Genomic DNA, 18,915 nt, shown 5'->3' with positions numbered 1-18,915 from the left:
AACAATTTTAAATAACAGTTTATTAAAAACAATAAAAATTAGCATATAATTCCTTTGGCTCTCTCCTGTATTTCCCAACACTGATCCCAAAATTGGCTAAGTCTTTGCTCCTGATTTGCGCAAAAATGTTTGAAGTCACGTAACATTCTCATTTGGAAAGCTTCATCTCCTGTGGCCGTTGTTTGAGACCATTTCCATTTCTTGGATATCATGTGGTTCCAAGACCATAGGAATCCCATCTGAAGAATGCAACCATGAATTAACTTTTTTATTTACATAACATTATAAATTCATGTTATAATATTTAAAATTTACATGGAAGATAAAATTTAACGTTTTTATTTTTTTTTTAGAAATATCACATATCTAATCACCTAATAACTTTTTCATGTAAAGAAATACTTAATGAGTTGATTAACAAAACTAGTCTTTAAATACTACAAAATAAAGATTATGATTATATGTAACTGTATTTAGAGGAACTAACTTTTTATTTTATTGACGATACTCTTTATCTTCTTTCTTTATCATAAGGCTAAAAACTTAAATTAAAATTACTCCTAACAATCGTAAACGTACCCGTCGGCTGTTGTCATAATCGTCCTTATTTTTACCGCTTACATGTCGCGTGATGTATCCTTCATGAGGACTCGGAGCGGCTTCAGAATGTACGGGATATCTGTTTTACAAAATGTAAATTTAATACATTTAAGTCATAATAAAAAGAGAGCTCAGGTTTATAAAACACCAAAGTCCTAGAGATCTGGTCAAGGACATTTCTATACATGCGAAGGTCATAACGATACTTGTAATCCGCTGTAAGATCTAAATCTTTTGGCTTTTGTAATGAAAATTTTAGTGATGAGTTGATATTGTTGCGTTTAATTTGGAAAACATTTAGCAAACATAAATGATTTACAAGGCGGTTAAAAATTGATGATTCATTTTTAACAAGCTCCTTGCGTGCAACTTAAAACGCGTTGGTATCATTTTTTATTAAGTTATTGATGACTAATGTAATGATTGTCTATTGGGAAATCACATGTAACTTTCGAAACTAGTAATGTTATTTCTATGAGGTAAATATTTATGCAAAATATCTGTGTATTAATGTTCTGATTAGGTACCTATTCAATTAAATTAATGATAACATAAAAACACATTACACAATACAAATACTAACTACATAGAAAAAGTTATAAATAAACTGTCGCTTATCAGTTTGATTAATGACCCTAATAGCTTTTTGTTCATTGTTGAAAGGCTAGCGAACTTTCGAGCACCTACCCACATTTAGTTCAATGCTCGTCGGCGTCGATACAGTCTGACCCCATCGATTAACAAGCAATATTTTCTATTACGTCATAGTAAATGCCGTTATACACGACCGCCCTCAACGACCTCTACCTTGCACCCTTTGGTGACCGTTAGAAAATGAATCAAGTGAAAATGGCGCTAAATATAAACGTATCGATCAGGACTCAGCGGTCACTGTACAGTGTACTGTGTACACGTAAAATGTATTGTTGGTAATATTAATGATATGGATTTAATGCGTCTCATGAAAATTATCTACTGAAAATTTTAAGACTATTAAAAATTGGCGAGAATGAATTAATAAAAGATTAAATTTCATATTTTTAAAAAGAACTGATAATTCATATACACGTAAGCATAAGTAATGGTCAAGTTGTACATATTTTCCGAGGACAGTTGTGTAAATGTTGTTCCGTTTTCATTATATTAATTATTAGGTATTAAATGGCCTTACTTTTGATTGATTACCCTAATTAGGATAATACATACGTAGCCTACACTACAATAACATTGTTTACAAATTATCCGTGATATGATAGATATACGCAATATTTTCATTAAAGGATGGATTCGCTGTTTATAATTTGTAATATCCTACTAATATTATAAATGCGAAAGTTTGTGAGGATGTGTATGTGTGTCTTTGTTACTCTTTCACGCAAATACTACTGAAACGATTACAATGAAATTTAGCACACATATAGTAGGTAACTTGGATTAACACATAAGATAGGTTTTATCCCGGAAATCCAACGGGAACGGGAACTATGCGGGTTTTTCTTTGAAAATGCGGGCGAAGCCGCGGACGGAAAGCTAGTAGTTTAATTTGTAATATTAGGTACCTACCCTTTAAAATAACCATTACTGGAATTTTATACTATTTAGTTGCTGGTTGAAGTAAGAAGAAATTATATATTATTTTAAATTAAGATTAAGAAGAAGAAAATTTGTTTATAACGCCTATACGCCTTTAGTACACCTACGCATTCGTATGCGGCAGCCAGTCTCTGCGGAACTACTGCGTAGCGAAATATCTGCGGAACGTTAGTACACAGCAATGTTTTCGCAACTTTTTCGCAATGATATGCCATTGTTATTTACTAAAGGCGTTAGTACACCTACGCATTAGTAAGTAGTATGGTAGATTTTCGCATATGATATGTCTCACTCTAGCACATAGATAGATGAAATAGTTGCGTCCTTGTCAGTATTGTTTCGCAAGGACCTGCGAAATGGCCATTACACAGACGCATAGGTTTCGCTAGTGATGTTTCGCATCGCAATGCGTCAGCTCACGATCTGTCGGTGAGGACAGATTTTCGCACCATGGATGCCGAAAATACTGAATTATTTTTGCATTCTATTCGAGATTATCCCGTATTATACGCAATTGGACACGCAGAATTTAAAAATACGTACAAAAATTACGTCTGCACCTGCAGTCGTCGAAAATTACAATGGCATATCATTGCAAAAAAGTTGCGAAAACATTGCTGTGTACGTTCAGCAGATATTTCGCCACGCAGTAGTTCCGCAGAGACTGGCTGCCGCATACGAATGCTCAGGTGTACTAAAGGCGTATAGCACGTGCGAATAGACAAAAATTCTTATAATTCCGGTTTTATGTTAAATTCTATTTATAATAACTTTCCTCATTCGTCTTTTACGCTTATAAGGGCCGATTTTTCAATCCTTAGTTAAAACTTATTCATCGAATATCGTATTAAACAACCATTTTAAAAATGTGTTACTTGCCCACTTTTTGACAGTTTTTAGGTGACATCTGTATATTATCGTGTAATACTTTATCGTGTATCGTGGACGGATAAGTTTTATCCAAGCATTGAAAAATCGGCCCTAAGGCGAATACTTTTACACATTTTACATTTATTATATAAATAAATTTCAATACCTGCTCGCATTCAAAGGTTTATTGATAGGTTTCCTCAAGGCCCTCTGTTCCGATTTCACAGTGGTAGGTATTAAAATGAACATATTCCCAGTGACATGTACATATAAATGGTCACCAACACCTGCCGCGTGTGATGTACTTTCTACTGTACATTTTATGAAACCGAATCGACCTACTATTGCCTCTTGGAATAGGAATAGACGCTCCGCCCATTCTTCTTCGGGGAATCCTGTGAGACATTTTGATGGTTAGGTTTGAAAATGATATTATAAAAAATGCAATTTATATTTTTTTATAAAAAATCAATATTCATATCTGTGATACTAATGCAATGAAGTTAATAATGATGTTATAGTAAAAGGTAATCTAGACGAGCTTATTATTTAAGTAAATTCAATAATTGAGGCTTCTAAAATACTTATTTTATATTTACTATGGTAACTATTTATTGCTCGTATTTTCTAGTTTTTTTTTTCGAGATTAGTACTTAATGAAAGGTAAGTATATCGTCATCGGCAAACCTGTTCTCATCTTAATAGCGTAGTATTAAGTAGCTTTTTCCTTAAACTATTCTCGTAGTTATATCGCTATGAGAGACTATTTGATAATATGTAATAATACTGCGAATTAATTTGCAATAAATAACTGCTAAAAGTTGCTGTACAAGAATTCATTTGTCATAGCATTATGACAATTTTATTGAGGAAAATATACGTAAAAAAAGCAACTTGAAAACAATCCTTTGTGATAAATACCTTCAAATAAAGCGCTTTTTCCCCTTAGCAATGGTTCTTCATTTAATGGCACATAAATAGGTCCTCGTAAAGGGTCGGATTTCTCAGTGAACGGCAATGCTAGTGGGTCCGCCGGGATCGGGACCATTTGCAAACGACAACTCTGCGCTTTTCTCGCCCAGCCAAATATCTATAGAATAAGTTTAAAAAAATACATTTATTTATTAGTTATTATAGTAGAGCCATTTTAATAGGCAACATTTGACAGTTCAACAAAATTCAACAACGTAACCTAGTAACGACAACATAGAATAACATGATATTTCGTTTTGTTAGAACTGCACATTTGCTTAACTTTTTTCAATTACGACCACATATTTATAATAATAATGACCGATACAAGTAATTTTAATATTTCATTTTACTGATAAACCATTCTAAACATAATAAACAATTTCTGAATTGAAGAACTGACGTCGCTACAATTTTGTGTCAATAAACCTTTTTTCTTTTTAAATACCAGAGACGTTACTCTAAAAATCGAAATCTGACATCTAGAATCGAATGCATTGATTACTTCTGAATAAAAATCATCATAAATTAATAAATTCGATTGACAAATGTTTCAAATCCGTATCGATTAATTCACTTTAATCGATGTTTTTAAGCAGGTTACCTCTCTTCGAAGATAAAATTGATAGACGTCAAATGTTGCCTATTAAATTGGCTCCACTATAGTTATTCTTTTTTTTAAGATACGTAAATGTGACAGGTAAGAAAGAATTCAGAGCCACAGTTATAATCTAATTCGGAAGCCAGGGTAGATCTTTTTGTTTGTCTTAACCAATTGTTGAAAACATGTTATTGGTTCTAGAACATTATTTTTTTATTGATAAGAAATTAAATTAAAATCATCATGCATATTTTTGAATATGTTGTTACAAAACGTAATGTCTTATCAAAAATAGTGCAATTTTTTTGTCTTAACATTAACACGGAAGGTGGTCCCACTCTATGGGCGGCCGTACACGGACCGCTTCAAGCAGTTGAGACCGACGGCTTGAAGCCGCGACCGCGCGGTGAACTATATAGACATTCATTCACTGCCGTAGTAGTCGCGACCGCTTCAAGCCGCCAACTGCGCGGTTTGTAGCGACAGCTCGAGCAGTCCGTGTACGTCGCTCAGCCGTTAAGAGGAGGCTCCCTTTCTCATTTCTGGCACTGAGACCGGTTACGGTACTAGACGCTAATACAGCCGTAATAAAGTTGAATATCGCGTGTGCTCTTTGTTCGCGTTCGAGCTCGAAAAGTAAGTCTCAATTCTTATTTCGTTTATAACTAAAGTAATAATTGATCTAGAGAAAAAATATCTTGGCATTCGATAGTAAACTCTATTTTCTTACTGTTAACATTTATTTTAGACATAAAGTCCAAGTAAATCTTTAAAAAAATGTAATAATCCTTAAAAAGGGCATAATTTTTGAATAAAAAATGAATCGAGCGAAAATGTTACAATTACATAACTGTCTTGTACATCGAAAGAAAAAGACCCAATAAATCATATACTAAAGTTCCATTTTGATTGTATGTGTGCCTGTTTCAGAATATTAATGCAAATTCACATAAAATTTAGGGAGCTTCCCCTTAACTGCTCGAGCAGGCCGTGTACGACCGGGCTATGGGTCGCTCTTGTTGCTCACACGTGTTCTATGATATTAATGAGCGATTACCAGTTCAGCGACAATGTTCCCGCTGGCCACGGCCCACTGGATGCACATCTCGTAAGCCTGGTCCGGTCGGAAGGTTGCTTGGTAACGCGCGTGACCCCACTCTATCCGATCGCTCTTGTTGTTCACGTCTATGTCCAAGTGCGTGTTCTTGTATAGGGGCACTGTATGGAGAAATTTATTAAGAATTTTAGATTTCGATTTCTCGAACGGTTTGTTGGTAAAAATAAAAAATAGTTGACTGTCCAAAAAAATGGTGAGTATAAATAGTTTGCCAACGACGATAAATGAGTTGCAAGATATCCAGCTTGCTCGTTAACCTTTTCTTCCATACAATAAAATCCATCGTATCAAATACAACTTACTGTCACCATTTCCTAATTGCATATAATTAGGATCGATATGATCACAGAGGAAAGCAGGGATTCCAGAATCATCAACCACAGGACTAGAGCCAGATATATCTATCGCGCCGCTGTTAGTTTCGGAACGAAGGATTGGTGACCGTGGACCCAATACCTCTACCTCCATCCATTCATTTTCAAAACTTTGCAGATCACCCAGTGGTTTCACGTAATCTATTAATTCTGAAAATAAATTATTAAAGAACGTTGATAAAGTTTAAAATCTACCATTTTCTACATACAATAGCAAGTAAAATGTTAAAAATTTTATAAATATTTAGACCATTAAAGTATATCACCTCTTTCCTCATCTTTCTTTTGTGGAAGAATATGGTACATATAATAGCCTACAACAAATCGTTCTAACATATCACCAGACGCATGACAAATCATTTTTTCATGAAGTAATTTCTGGAACAAAGAAAGAGTATTACAATACCAACATAGTTAGTATTATAACATAGTATTGAAAAAAAATTGGAATTAAAAATTTAAATTACCTCCATAAAGCTAGTTGCCTTTTCATAAGTGACGTTTTCCATGTTAGCTTGAAGCCAGTGAATGGCGTATATTGAAACAAATGCATGCGATGGTAAGCTCACAGTTTGTTGTAGGAAGCCCACACCGAGTGTTGGGTGACGCATACGATCTCTTATTTCGGATATCGTCGCATTCGATTTTAACTTTGGCTCAATAACCCTAGAAATATTTACAATATTATGAATGTGGAAAATGTTGAACACCCGATAGACTGATAGATTGAGTATCCAAAAAGATAATGCTCTTGAAATCTAAAAAGAAAAATGCAACAGAGCTGCATTTTTCTGTTTATTTGGAAAAGTTTAATCACAATATAAGTTTTCGTTTTGGAGAAAAATCTTAGATTTCTATTTGTTACTGTAAATGATATAAATTCTAAATAAATTACTGACAGCACGATGAGTAGTATCAGGACAGTTAAAAATATTTTATTAATCTGAAAACAATACCCGTCATCATACGCGTCTTCACTTTCACCCGTTTGAGATTGAGTCCTCTCTAAAACAGTTTTAGCTGCGGCCCTGTAATTGGTACATAGATCAACACATCACGAAGTCACCATTCCATATTTCCATCAAAGATTATCCACTAAAGCATTAGTAGCAAAAGCAATCGAGGCGAAATAAGTAATAAATTATGAAGGTGAAATATAAAACGATGTATACTGTAACCATTTTATAGAATAACTTGTAAATGAAAATGGTTTCAGTAGCCATAATGTAAAACAAGAAATGAGTAAGTCATTATACTCACTTGGTCCCTTGGCTAGCATTTAGTGACTTAGTAGGTGAAACTTGCTGCAATGAAACATTCAGTAAAGTAAAGAGTAACAAGCGACCTAGAGGAAGGGAATGCATAGTTATAAAGCAAAATAAAGAGTATTAATAATAAAATAAGTAATTAAAATAATAATGGTCTCTATAAATACAGTTTGCAACTTTTATATTGATTCCAGCATGATATATTAGCATATAAACTATAAAGCGTTATAATAAGAAATAAGGAGAATGAATAAAGAGGTGACAAACAGAAAGTCAAAAGCAGCACTCCATAAGCAAGCCATCCTATCACCGCATTCGAAAAAACGTGTCTACAAAGGGAAGAAAAGCCACAAAGGGTGCACTCAAACGATGATAATGAGCAACCTTATTGCAATGACAATAAAGATTACTTATTAAATCGTTTTGTAAAGACTGCACTGCGATTCAAATTATGTTTTCCAAAAAGCAATGACGTAATTTGAATCATAGCTTATTTGTAAAAAAGATGATTTAATAAATTCATCCTCAACCATGTTTTTCCTTTTGCAAAGATATAATAATTCGGTAAGCGTCCGACTTACTCAATGCTTAGTATGCATAATAGGTTAAATTAATCGAAATTCAAGGAAAAAATTAAATAATATTGAACTATCAGTTACAGATAAAGGATTTGATAAACACGATTGAGGTTTTCATCTTTTTCATAAAGATATCGGTATATATAGGTACTGACATAGCCTCGATCCGAAGGCGCGGTCGGTCGGGGAGTCGCGTGCTGCCGACGCGCTCTCTGAACGGAGAGCTCGACACACCGCCCTGCTACACCACACAACACGCGTTATACAACACTATCGTACTTACAACTTTATAGTATTCGAATTTAAACCTTAGATCCCTGCAGTTAAGATTCAAAATTCTATGAGAAATAAAAGACTTGAATTACTTCATGGTATCTATCTGGTATGGCATTTTCGAGTTTAGATCCATAGAAATAAGGTTGAATTTCGAAAAGAACTTATACCATCTACGTGTCGAACTCAATTGTTGATCTTTTGTTTTCTAAATACAAGGAAGCTAGCAAACAATAACAGTGTAGTGCAGACCGTGCATATATTTTGCTTAACTTAGAAGCGGTGCTCATATTTAGGCATTGCGTACTAACTATTTAAATCTACTATGTAATGATGACTTACAAGCTTCATATTTTCTTACTAATAAATATGGTAAATGCAACAGCTGTACAAGAATTATTATTGCTAAGAACTTCTGGAACCCACTGCTTTTGTTATAAAAGTATATTAGATTTAATTATCAAATCTATAAGTTATAACGTGGTTAAATGGTTACATTTTTGTTAAATCGAGCTGTCATACGCCACACCAATATTATAATCAATTTAATTTTAATTTTGTTGTATTTTTATTGTATAGTAGATGGGAGATGATGATGTAGGCAAAATAACAAGGCAAAATCGGTGCTTTAAAAAGTAAATTAGAAAGGGTTTTATAAGCAAGGATGTGTGTGAAATTATGAATGAAATTTGACCTACTATTATTTAACTTAAATAGAGAGCGTAATCGTATATACCTATGTGGGTTAAAAATTTACAATTTGAAATATATTCTAATGATATATTTTAACCGTTAACAGTAAAATGGAACGTAAAGATAAAAGTCTGGATTCACACTTCTACAATCTACGGTGGTGTACCTATAGGAGAATGGTATAGTATGTACTAAAATGATTGATATTTCCAGCGTCATAACGAAAATCCGTTAGCCTAAGTGAGCCTGCACTACATAATACACGTAAAGATATAAAACGGGCAAGCTTGTAGGAGTCTTTATTTCTTTTGATTTGCTGCAAATTTTCGTTGTTACATCCAAAATGGTGGGAATTTTTGTAAAATTGTGATGAGGGGATCTTGGAGAATATAAAAAATGGTGAAAATTTTGAAAAAATAATGAAATGTGGGAGTTGCGACGTTTGTTCTGAAATAATCTAGCCCGTATACCTGGGCGTTCCGCGTGAGGATGGACGTGGAGTGTCGCCTGCGAGTGAGCGCGGAATCCGACGCGTTGCACGCCGCAGCCGCCATCTGCACCCACACCGAAATCTCCTCAAAAATATCCCATCTATTCCGGATTTATATCCAACGATCGTTACGACCGTCATAAATCCCGCAAAAAATTTGGAAAAATTCTATCGCCTCTCGTGTTCCGCGTTCAAAAACTGTTTCGAACGCCCAGTTTCCGAGGCCTTTTTTGTTTTTTATGTTCGTTGTCAACATGTATGCATGAACGATCTCAGTTAAATAGTTTCGCACAAAACGAAATCATGCAAAATTGGACTCAAACAAGAAATTTTAAATATCACTGGGTGCGAACATTAAAGTGGATCAAATGCCGTGCGATATAATACAGTTACAGTATTGGAAGTATATATGACAGAAACATATTGCAACATGCATACTATATCTAAGTGAAATTTAAAATTCCGTGTTTGAGCAAATAAATATTATAAGTACAAAAAGGTCTCGTTAATATGAATTATTATTTGAAGCTTTGTAAGTTTATTATTTGTTTATATTAAATTGTGCATTTAAAGTCATGCAGTGCAAATTCTACGTGTTTAACATTCATTTGGGTGCAAATGTTCATGCAAGTCAAAATCTACTGTCATAACAACATGAGGCAAAATTGAAAATTATTTACAAAAGTCATGTAACAAATAACAATTAAACTGAATAATGTATTCAAATGACAGCTTAAAATAAGTTCTGTAAATATATTCTACTTGATAAGATTTTAATTTAAAAAAATTACCAAAGTTAAAACTACCCTCATTTTCATCACTATCTCACCTTAAATACTTACCCTTTGTTTATTAGGTCGTTTGACCTTATTGAAATACGATTCGGTCATTTTGAGGAATCCTTCGGTGAGATGATCTAAGTCATGTCGTGTGGGGGTCGGGTACACGTCACAGTGCGTCGACTCGTCTTCCAGTATTTGCTTTGTGGCCGGATTGTTGAGCGGTAACAGGAGTGTACGGAACCGCCAATATTTTAATGGCTGAAAGATTATAGTTAAATATTATAATATCTTCAAGCTATGTTCATAGTTTAATGTGGAAATTGTAATATCAGGTTATTACAATATATTAGAAGTAGAGGTAATAACAACATCAAGTTTTCATTAAAGAATTAGGCAAAGAATAAAAGACATAGACGTTTTTGTTTTATTTTATTCCAAATTAAAATAAAACATCATACAACTATATTTTATACTCATGAATATTTTTTTCTTGCTCTTTTATAAAGTTTTATAATTTTATATTTTTCCTTTACCTCAACAAGAGAAAAGTCTGTATCTCCTCTTGTACAAATATAATGGTCCATATAGTTCCAGTTGTAGTTTTCCAACTTCTCCGTAGTGAAGGCGACCCAGGACACTTCATATGTATCGTGATTTGGCGCGTGGAAGCGATAGCGGTAGTGGATGTTGAATGGAGGATATGGATGCCTAAAATATGTTTTTTTTTTGTTTACTTTTAACGTTTACTTTAAATAATAAATATGGAAATTTAAAATCTCTTATCAACCAACAATTTTTTTTGGTCAGAACTTTCGTCTGGGCTCAATTTTGTTGATTATTTTTTAATTTGAAAGTTGATGCCTTCCGATTGGTCTCATTTAAATTTTATTTAGTTCTAACAATTAAAAGGCGGTTAAGATTTTCGTTAAAAAAATTCTTTAAACAGCATATTAGTCATCATTATAGAACACACTGCTTTTACCTCGGTCTATATCTCGTAACAGTAATAGTAGACCCGACCAACGTCAGTTTATGGAATATCCGACCAATAGAGAGCAAGTATCGTTTAGTGGGTGCCGAGTTCGCGGGCTTCCCGCACTGTGGCGCCACTTTCGATGGCGGAGGTGTGTGCGTGGAGGGACAGTGAGATTCTATCACTTCATTCTCATTTACTCCGACGATCAGCTGAAATCCCTGGAAAATATTTTGCTAAACTTAGCAAGATATTTGAAAATGTGGTGTATGATATTATGAAATGATTTACAATCTTTTGTAACGACTTAAAACATGAAAGATATCTTAATGAATACTGTGTTTTTAGTGGTAATGAGTAAGGGGATTATTAAAAGGATCTATACCTGTGCCAATCTCTGCGAGACGAGTTCTTTGAAAACCTCCATAGTGGTCAACGGTTCTTTATAAATAGCTCTGTTTTGTGCAAAATCAGCGTTCACATCGTCAGGCAAAAGATTATAGTCCGACACTAAATAATCATTTTGTAGCGAACGTTTGTCGGGAAAATAATCAGTTGTTATCGGTAAACAAGCCGGTATGGTCAGGGACTTCCAATCCACTCCTGTTTTAAAATAAAAGTTTGTAAAATATGGTACTAATATATGCTAATGCTCCAACGTTACTCCCTTCAAACTAAGCATGTTAATTTCGATTTTAGTACTAAATACAGTGAGTGATGTCAACGAAATTTTTTTTCTTTTCCCATTAATGATCGAGATGGACCTTTTAGATTAAGGGTTAGGTTGAAGTACAATCTGCTTATTCAAGCCGTTTTGAACAGCCAATAGCATTTTTCATGCGATTAGAACCCGTATTAACCCACAACCAAGCGTATTAGTATGACACGCATGATTCGTGCAAAGTAAAATATGCATATGAGTTAATATTATAATTTGATATTTTTGACTTTTTATATATTTCAATAAAGGAACATTGCTGACCAAACGAAAATTTATGTACTAGCGCTATCTATAAGTATATACTTGTATACTTTAACATTTTAGCTGTGGTGTCATAAATTTCTTATTTGGTCCTAAATTTCTATATAATTAAATACTTGTGTATGTATATTTCAAAAGTGTTTTCTAGCGATCTTTGTGTGTAACACTAAACAGTAAACATGCAATACGTTTGTTATGACATTGAAAAATATAAATACTTTTGAGCTTTTGTGTGATAAAATTAATAATTATATACGTCTTTTAAATGTTGCGATGGGCTACATGAAATTTAAAATAGATATAATCAGCATATTTTGAATAATGCGTAAAAATAGAGAAAAGATTACATCCATTTTTTTCCAATAGACAGTAATTTGATCTGTGACATTTTGAAGTTGAACAGGGAAACTATTTGGATTTAAGAAGAGGATAGAATGGCATTAGATAGAGAGAGAGAATACCAGAATAAACACAAATTTAAGACAACTTTTTACGTTCTTCAAAATAAGTGCAATTTTAACAAGTCTGGTAGGGGATTCTTAATTAATAATCTTACAAAAGATGTTCATGGAGCCAACCGCACATTTTTTCCTTGATACTAAGCGTAATTATATTGGATTTGCTACAATTTTATAAAGCATATCGATCCCCACATATTAATTACAAATGTTGAGGGTTTGCCTCACTCGTTAAGTCTATTATCACGAGACCCCTCGCAAGATCGTACTTTAAACATTTTAAAATAATTCTCATTAACCTCTCAACCACCGAGCGGCCAGATCCGACCGCGACACAATAGATTTTCTATTGTGTCTGTGATTCCGGGGCCTGATGAATTAATAAAAATAACCTATAGAAGGTTCTAGATCGATCGCTCGGGGTTTCGCATTTAGAAAAACCTGTATCTAACTACGAGATGCAAATCCAATGAGTGAGATATCAAACCTATTGCTCGATTCGCTTTTGTCCGCAACGTTCCATAGTGTTTGTTGATATTCAATTCGACGATATCATGAAAAATCAGAAATGAGGCGACTTATTATATGGTACTGATGGATTATTATGAATTGAGGGTTATAGAACTCGTTCAAATGTAGTGCAACATTTACCACTAATATTTCTATTTTATTTCGGTCACGCAACACAATCTCAGTTTTGTTTAGTAGAACTACTAGATGTGTTATACGCAAGCATAATAAAATAAAAATTATCATACAAAACTTATGTCAATTAAATTAAATAATTATTTCAAAGAATAATGTACAGGGCAAACTTAGAAGGATATTTACAAGACACATTTACAGAAAGAAAATCATAAAAAATTTACATTTATAGCAGATAAAACATTAACAATTTAACCATAAAAAATTACAAATAAGAGGAAAGTAATAGTCTAGTCTATCAACAAGTTTACCAGGATCTTGAGTATTTATTAATGATTTCCAGATCTATCAAGAAACATTTTCAATAATTTAATCCATTCGAAAAGTGAAAACAAATAAAAAAATACAGTAAAAATTCTAGATAGACTGAAAAAAACAGATTATTTTGCTTAAAAAAAATGGAGACCAATCATAACTGAATTTATAATTTGGTCAAATGATTATATGCTACACTATTTAATTAAACTACATATATGTACATTCAATACTCCTATACACATAAGAACATATTATAAAACAAATTTCTCATAGTTTCTAAAGTTCTCATACCGGTAGTTAAGGCGGGTGTCCACTCCTGTTCTCCCGTGGCCCCCCATAGAAGGGCCAACGACGCATTATTAGTAGTCGATGGAGTGCCCACTATAGTGCCGAGGACACTTAACGCACCTGACGTGCTTATAAGCCGCTTTCTGCTGCTCATTATGTTACCTGGAATTTTGAATTGGGATTATTTTATGCTGATATTAATATGATTTATATTAAGTGGTAAGTAGATTTTAAGGTAAAACAGAATGGTGAAAAAGGTAGGGTAGTACAATTTAGCCAAAGTTGTTTTCCAAACTAGTTCATTTTAAGGTCTAGAAAAAAATTACTAATTTTCTTTGACAAGGTTTTGTGTTTGTCTGGAGACGAATCTCATCTTACTTTTGTTCTTACACAGAGGAACAATCTGAATTATAAGTGACAATAAATAGATATACATAATGACTAAACCTTATCTCTACAACATAAAACTCACCATCAACTTGATACACGGGGTGATTATTATTGATCGTCGATCCGTTTTCCTTATTACTAATATCATGATCGCAATGTTCGTGCCGTGTGGACGCGGGCTCGCCCGCCGGCCGCGCTTGGTAATGATGTTGCTGTATTAGCACACCCGTTGGACCTGTTTTTAAGTAAAAAATAATTCGTAAAAAAAAAAGGAAAATATTGTTACACACCAGAAGATTTTTATACCAAAAATTGGTTGGTTTAAAGATCTTATGATCGTCGAAATTTGCGTTTTATTGCGATTACATGTCTCGTGATGGACATTTGTCCAATGTACATTGAATTCAATATACATTTATCCAATGTACCTACATGAATTTGAAAAAAAAGACGGGATGCACTCCGGGAGTGCCGGCAGAAGTGAAAACTTGATTATTAACGTTGAGCATGGTTGATATCCATCCGTCTTACGCTTTTTCGATCAGGTCACGTGTCCTGACGCGAGTTTAAGATTTTATACCCAACGCCGCTAAAGAAGTTTTCACTTCAACAGTTGTATATAATTTTAACACGCATAAATGTTACTGAATTTGTTTATAAGAAGTGAAATATTAAAAAAAGAAGCATTTATCGTGTGGTTCGCAGTAATAACGAAGTAAAAAAAGATAACATTAAAAATACCTAAACAAAAAAGATTGCAATATTTATGAAGGTTTACCAGTAATATCCAACTACCCACCTTTCGGGAATATATGCGTCCACCTGCGTCTATTACTCGTCAATTTCACAGTAACGTGTGACGGATCAAATGGGTTGATTAGCGCTCTTCCCGTGCGTATTACCGGCTTGTGGCTGGTTATAGAACTCCGTGGGGATAGACGGCTTATAGATATCGCTGAGTCTGTCGCGTCGCTGCCCGTTTCGTTTGAGTATTTGCCTGTAAAAGGTGTTTATAAATGTTTAATGTGCATTTAAGAGCATAAATTTATCTTAATACCCGTATTTATTATAGTTTACATTTCCAACAAGAGGTAACAATATAAAACATAAATTTTTCATTTCCTTGAAAACCTAACAAAATAACATAAATTAGTACAAATTTGAAACATATACAAACACTCGACACAATATTTTTCATAATTTAGCTATTTGAAGTGAAATTTCTTTATCGGGGTTGGACAAAAATTAAGTGTAACATTTTTGCGTTACGCCGTACGCGTGACATTTTTGCGTTACGCCGTACGCGTGACATTTTTGCGTTACGCCATACTCGTGACATTTTTAAGGTCATAAAGAAGTTTCACTTCTTACGTGTGTACTCTAGTACACGCATACATTTTTTTTATAATTAGGATACTTACTGCAATTACTGAAAATGTCACCAAGGCTGTGATGTATGTCTGGATCAGACATTTTCCTTTGATGAATGATAGATGCAGGTGGACTTTTCCTACTTATGCCTTCTAGACCCGCAACGGATGTTTTTTTCGTTCTTGCCACTTTTTGAACACTGAAAAATTAATAAGTTCCAGTATGGATTTAAATTACTTAAATTAAATTAATAAAATGAATATTGCTCTTAGTTAATACTTAAACATGCACTGCTAGGACTCCTCATATAAAAAAAAATACTCACCATGTACTATGTGCAGGGGGCAACTGAAAAACTTGTGCGTCATACGCATCGTAATCAAAAATCGAATTGTGCATATATTCATCCTCTTTCAAAAGCTTCCCTTTACTTTCATCTTCATACATTTTCTTCAACGGTTCTTGACTTTTTCGTGGCGGCAATTTTATTCTCGGAATGAAATTGGAATATGCAACCTTTTTATTTGTGGAATAGAATGACAAGTTGATCCAGTGTGGCATTGAATAGTCATCTATGGAGTTGAGATTGCTGTCTTTATTGTGGAACTTTAGCAAAGGTACTGCATGTAATGGTTGTTCTCCGACACAGACCAAGTCGCTGCCTACACCATTATCTATGATTCTTTGTTTTGTAACATTGGTCAGTTCTCTGTCTACTTCGAATACTCCTACACCGGGTGTGATGACCACGCTCAGCTGACCAGTTCGATCAAAACACCTGTCCAGATAATGCTTTTCAAATACTATAAAAAAACAGAACATTTTATCTTGGCATAAAATGAAAAAGACAAAGTTTTTAATGCAATATTATATACCATTTAAACTCATATTAAGAACTTCAAGAAAATTTCCTTGAGCTGCTGTTGAGTTGATTGCTGTGGGTATATCCATATTAGGTCTCTCGTGATACTGCAGTACAATTTTCTGATAGTCAGTAAAAAGTCTTCTCAATTGCAGTAAAACATTTGACCAATCCTCGTACCTTTCATTTTGTACAGCAACTCTGAGAAATCAGTTAATTAGTCAATGGGTTAAAGATTTATTATGCTATCTAACCCAATACCATAAATACAACCTTAACTAATATTCATAATATAATAAAGAATAATAAGTTTATTACTTTAGTCATTAAAAATTTAAAACGGACAAGTGAAAAGGACTTTTCTTGTATGCTATACTCATCATTATTAAGTACCTGTAGAAATCTTCATAAAATCTGCCCCTGTAGTCTTTTTGTAAACATTCTTTCATGTGTTGTGGAAATTCTTCCAATGTTTTAGCTTTATAAAAGGTCCTTGAAAATAGGACTATTGTCACTTCATGATTGCTGCCATTTTTCTGAAATAGTTTGAAAAAATAACATGCAAAGAAGTAAAACAAACAGCAATAAAATTGTGACCGCCTCCTTGGTACAGTGGTTGACGCGCGAGCGTAAAACCGGGGGGTCCTGGGTTAGATTCCAGGTGGAGACGAAGAAAAAAAATGTCTCGGTCTGGCAGGACACAGAAGGCTGATCACCTACTTGTCTCTAAAGAAATTCAATCAGTGGAACAGATGTATAATGCATCTGCCCCTTACCCCACAAGGGGAAATGGGACTTCAATAGAAGGGGAACTTTATTCATGGGAATTCAAAATTGTAACAAAATAAAGAAATTACTCACCTTCCACTTAGCAAAAAGGTCAGCAAGGAATCCATTAACAGCTTTTTCAAAATACAAATCACCATGTATATCAAAATCCCACATTTCTGAAGACATTTGTATGAAAAGGTAGACCATGGACGTAGATGATCGGAACACAATTTTAGTGTCTTCTGTAATTACTCCACAGGCAACTCTGTCACCTTGAGACCACATTTCGTACACCTGACATCTTATTGCTCCACCACAGTATTCTATTTTCTTGTTTATGTATACACATGTGCTTACCTATGAATATAAGATTCTTTCAATATTTTAATTTATAGTTGTGTATATGTTGAAGGATACAATTTAAAAAAAAAATAACCAACACATATATTCTAATCATAAATTGTTATAATATGTAAATGTTGTGGATAAATAAACATTTTATGTACATAGTACATACACATTTGACCGCCAGACAAACAAACACAAACTTACTGATAAAATATGATTATTGACAACTATAAATAATTAAACAAAAACAGTAACTTACTAGATGATTTTTTAGCCTCCACATTTCTGATCTTCCCATGTACTGATCTTTGAATGTAAGTTCAACAGAATCCAAAGCCACATCGGCAACATTGACAATATTAACGTAAACATCAGCAAATGTTCTTAATTGAAATGTTGTTGCTATGCTATGTTCCACACTGATTGTATCTAGAAATAATAATAAATATTGGAGCACAATGGAATTTGAAATTTTGGGAATTTATATTGATAAGGAAGGAAATTTATATTAACTTTAAAATATATACTATAAAACGCATAGTATGCCAATTGATATTTAAATAGAAAATTAAAATATACGTACCTCTGCCTCTCCCCGGAGCGTCAACTTTCGTAACTTGTAAGAGCAATCGAGGGTAGTCATTTTCTGGGTGATAAATTTCAACTATATCTTTCTCTTTTAGCCCCGGATAATCTTTTAAATTTATTATGAGATCTTCAGCTAAAATATAAAGGAAAATGATTGTAAATATTTCTAAATAGCTGAACCTACATTCTATAAACTTAATTATTTTAACATATTAATTAATATATTTAATGTATCAAACTTTACTTTTTATAATTATTATACAACTTTATAATTTAGTTATCTTCATAAATTAACAATTTAATCACAATATAGGTAATGTTGTTATATTTAAATAAATAATTTACTTACTACTGAAGCTAGGCTGATGAACTATTAATTTGAATGATTTCATTGTTCTTAATTGGTATTTACACTAACATATCTTAATGACAAACAGTGAAATGATGATATTTCACTATATAATGTAGAAGAAAATGAGAATTTATAAAAATTCGAAACAAATACATATATTTACGTTCATTTTTATTATTTGTGTAAAAACTAAAATTGTCAAAAACACGTCAAAAATTTTAGCTTGACAAATGACAACTGCCAATTTTATTGCCATTTTACTAACCATATTTAACCACAGTCCCTAACTGACGACACCACAGACGACACAACCAGTGCAAACTTAGCACCCCATCTATGGAATTTTGGGTCGAAAATG

The 18,915-nt window shown here is 33.4% G+C and overlaps 1 protein-coding gene across 7 annotated transcripts; it reads right to left on the bottom strand.

Annotated features, from left to right (window-relative positions):
- Positions 1-11: 11 nt before the first annotated feature.
- Iml1 (GATOR complex protein Iml1) lies at positions 12-18,776 on the bottom strand. 7 transcript variants are annotated; one of them, XM_089699069.1, is made up of 27 exons: positions 18,555-18,776; positions 18,201-18,338; positions 17,877-18,046; positions 17,360-17,626; positions 16,892-17,034; positions 16,512-16,699; positions 15,962-16,439; positions 15,687-15,835; positions 15,065-15,262; positions 14,348-14,500; positions 13,879-14,037; positions 13,112-13,126; positions 11,570-11,787; positions 11,194-11,405; positions 10,745-10,919; positions 10,272-10,469; positions 9,410-9,493; positions 8,129-8,214; positions 7,084-7,155; positions 6,595-6,793; positions 6,394-6,505; positions 6,056-6,277; positions 5,694-5,854; positions 3,985-4,153; positions 3,230-3,458; positions 580-679; positions 12-239 (listed from the first exon to the last, which is right to left on the bottom strand). In XM_089699069.1, exons 1-27 carry the CDS (start codon positions 18,595-18,597, stop codon positions 39-41), a joined length of 4,539 nt encoding a protein of 1,512 aa, XP_089555195.1. In that variant the 5' UTR covers positions 18,598-18,776; the 3' UTR covers positions 12-38. The 7 variants fall into 7 exon arrangements, with proteins under 7 accessions (XP_089555195.1, XP_089555196.1, XP_089555198.1 ...); XM_089699070.1 differs by having other exon boundaries at positions 8,129-8,211; XM_089699072.1 differs by lacking the exon at positions 8,129-8,214 and adding an exon at positions 7,388-7,431.
- Between the last annotated feature and the right edge of the window lie 139 nt (positions 18,777-18,915).

The sequence above is a fragment of the Colias philodice genome, chromosome 9 (genome assembly GCF_061535455.1).
Source record: "Colias philodice isolate Cphi_HAF_F1 chromosome 9, ilColPhil1 Martin Lab GWU primary, whole genome shotgun sequence".
NCBI classification, from domain to species: domain Eukaryota; kingdom Metazoa; phylum Arthropoda; class Insecta; order Lepidoptera; family Pieridae; genus Colias; species Colias philodice.
This window is presented reverse-complemented; position numbering and strand designations above follow the sequence as displayed.

What these genes read in the sequence shown, in the direction of transcription:
- Iml1 (XM_089699069.1), bottom strand. Translation starts at nt 18,597, where the DNA reads ATGAAATCATTCAAATTAATAGTTCATCAGCCTAGCTTCAGTA. An exon ending in GGAGGCTAAAAAATCATCTA is followed by an intron (nt 17,627 to 17,876) that starts GTAAGTTACTGT and finishes TTATATTCATAG; the next exon opens with GTAAGCACATGTGTATACAT. An exon ending in GACGCATATATTCCCGAAAG is followed by an intron (nt 14,501 to 15,064) that starts GTGGGTAGTTGG and finishes ACTTAAAAACAG; the next exon opens with GTCCAACGGGTGTGCTAATA.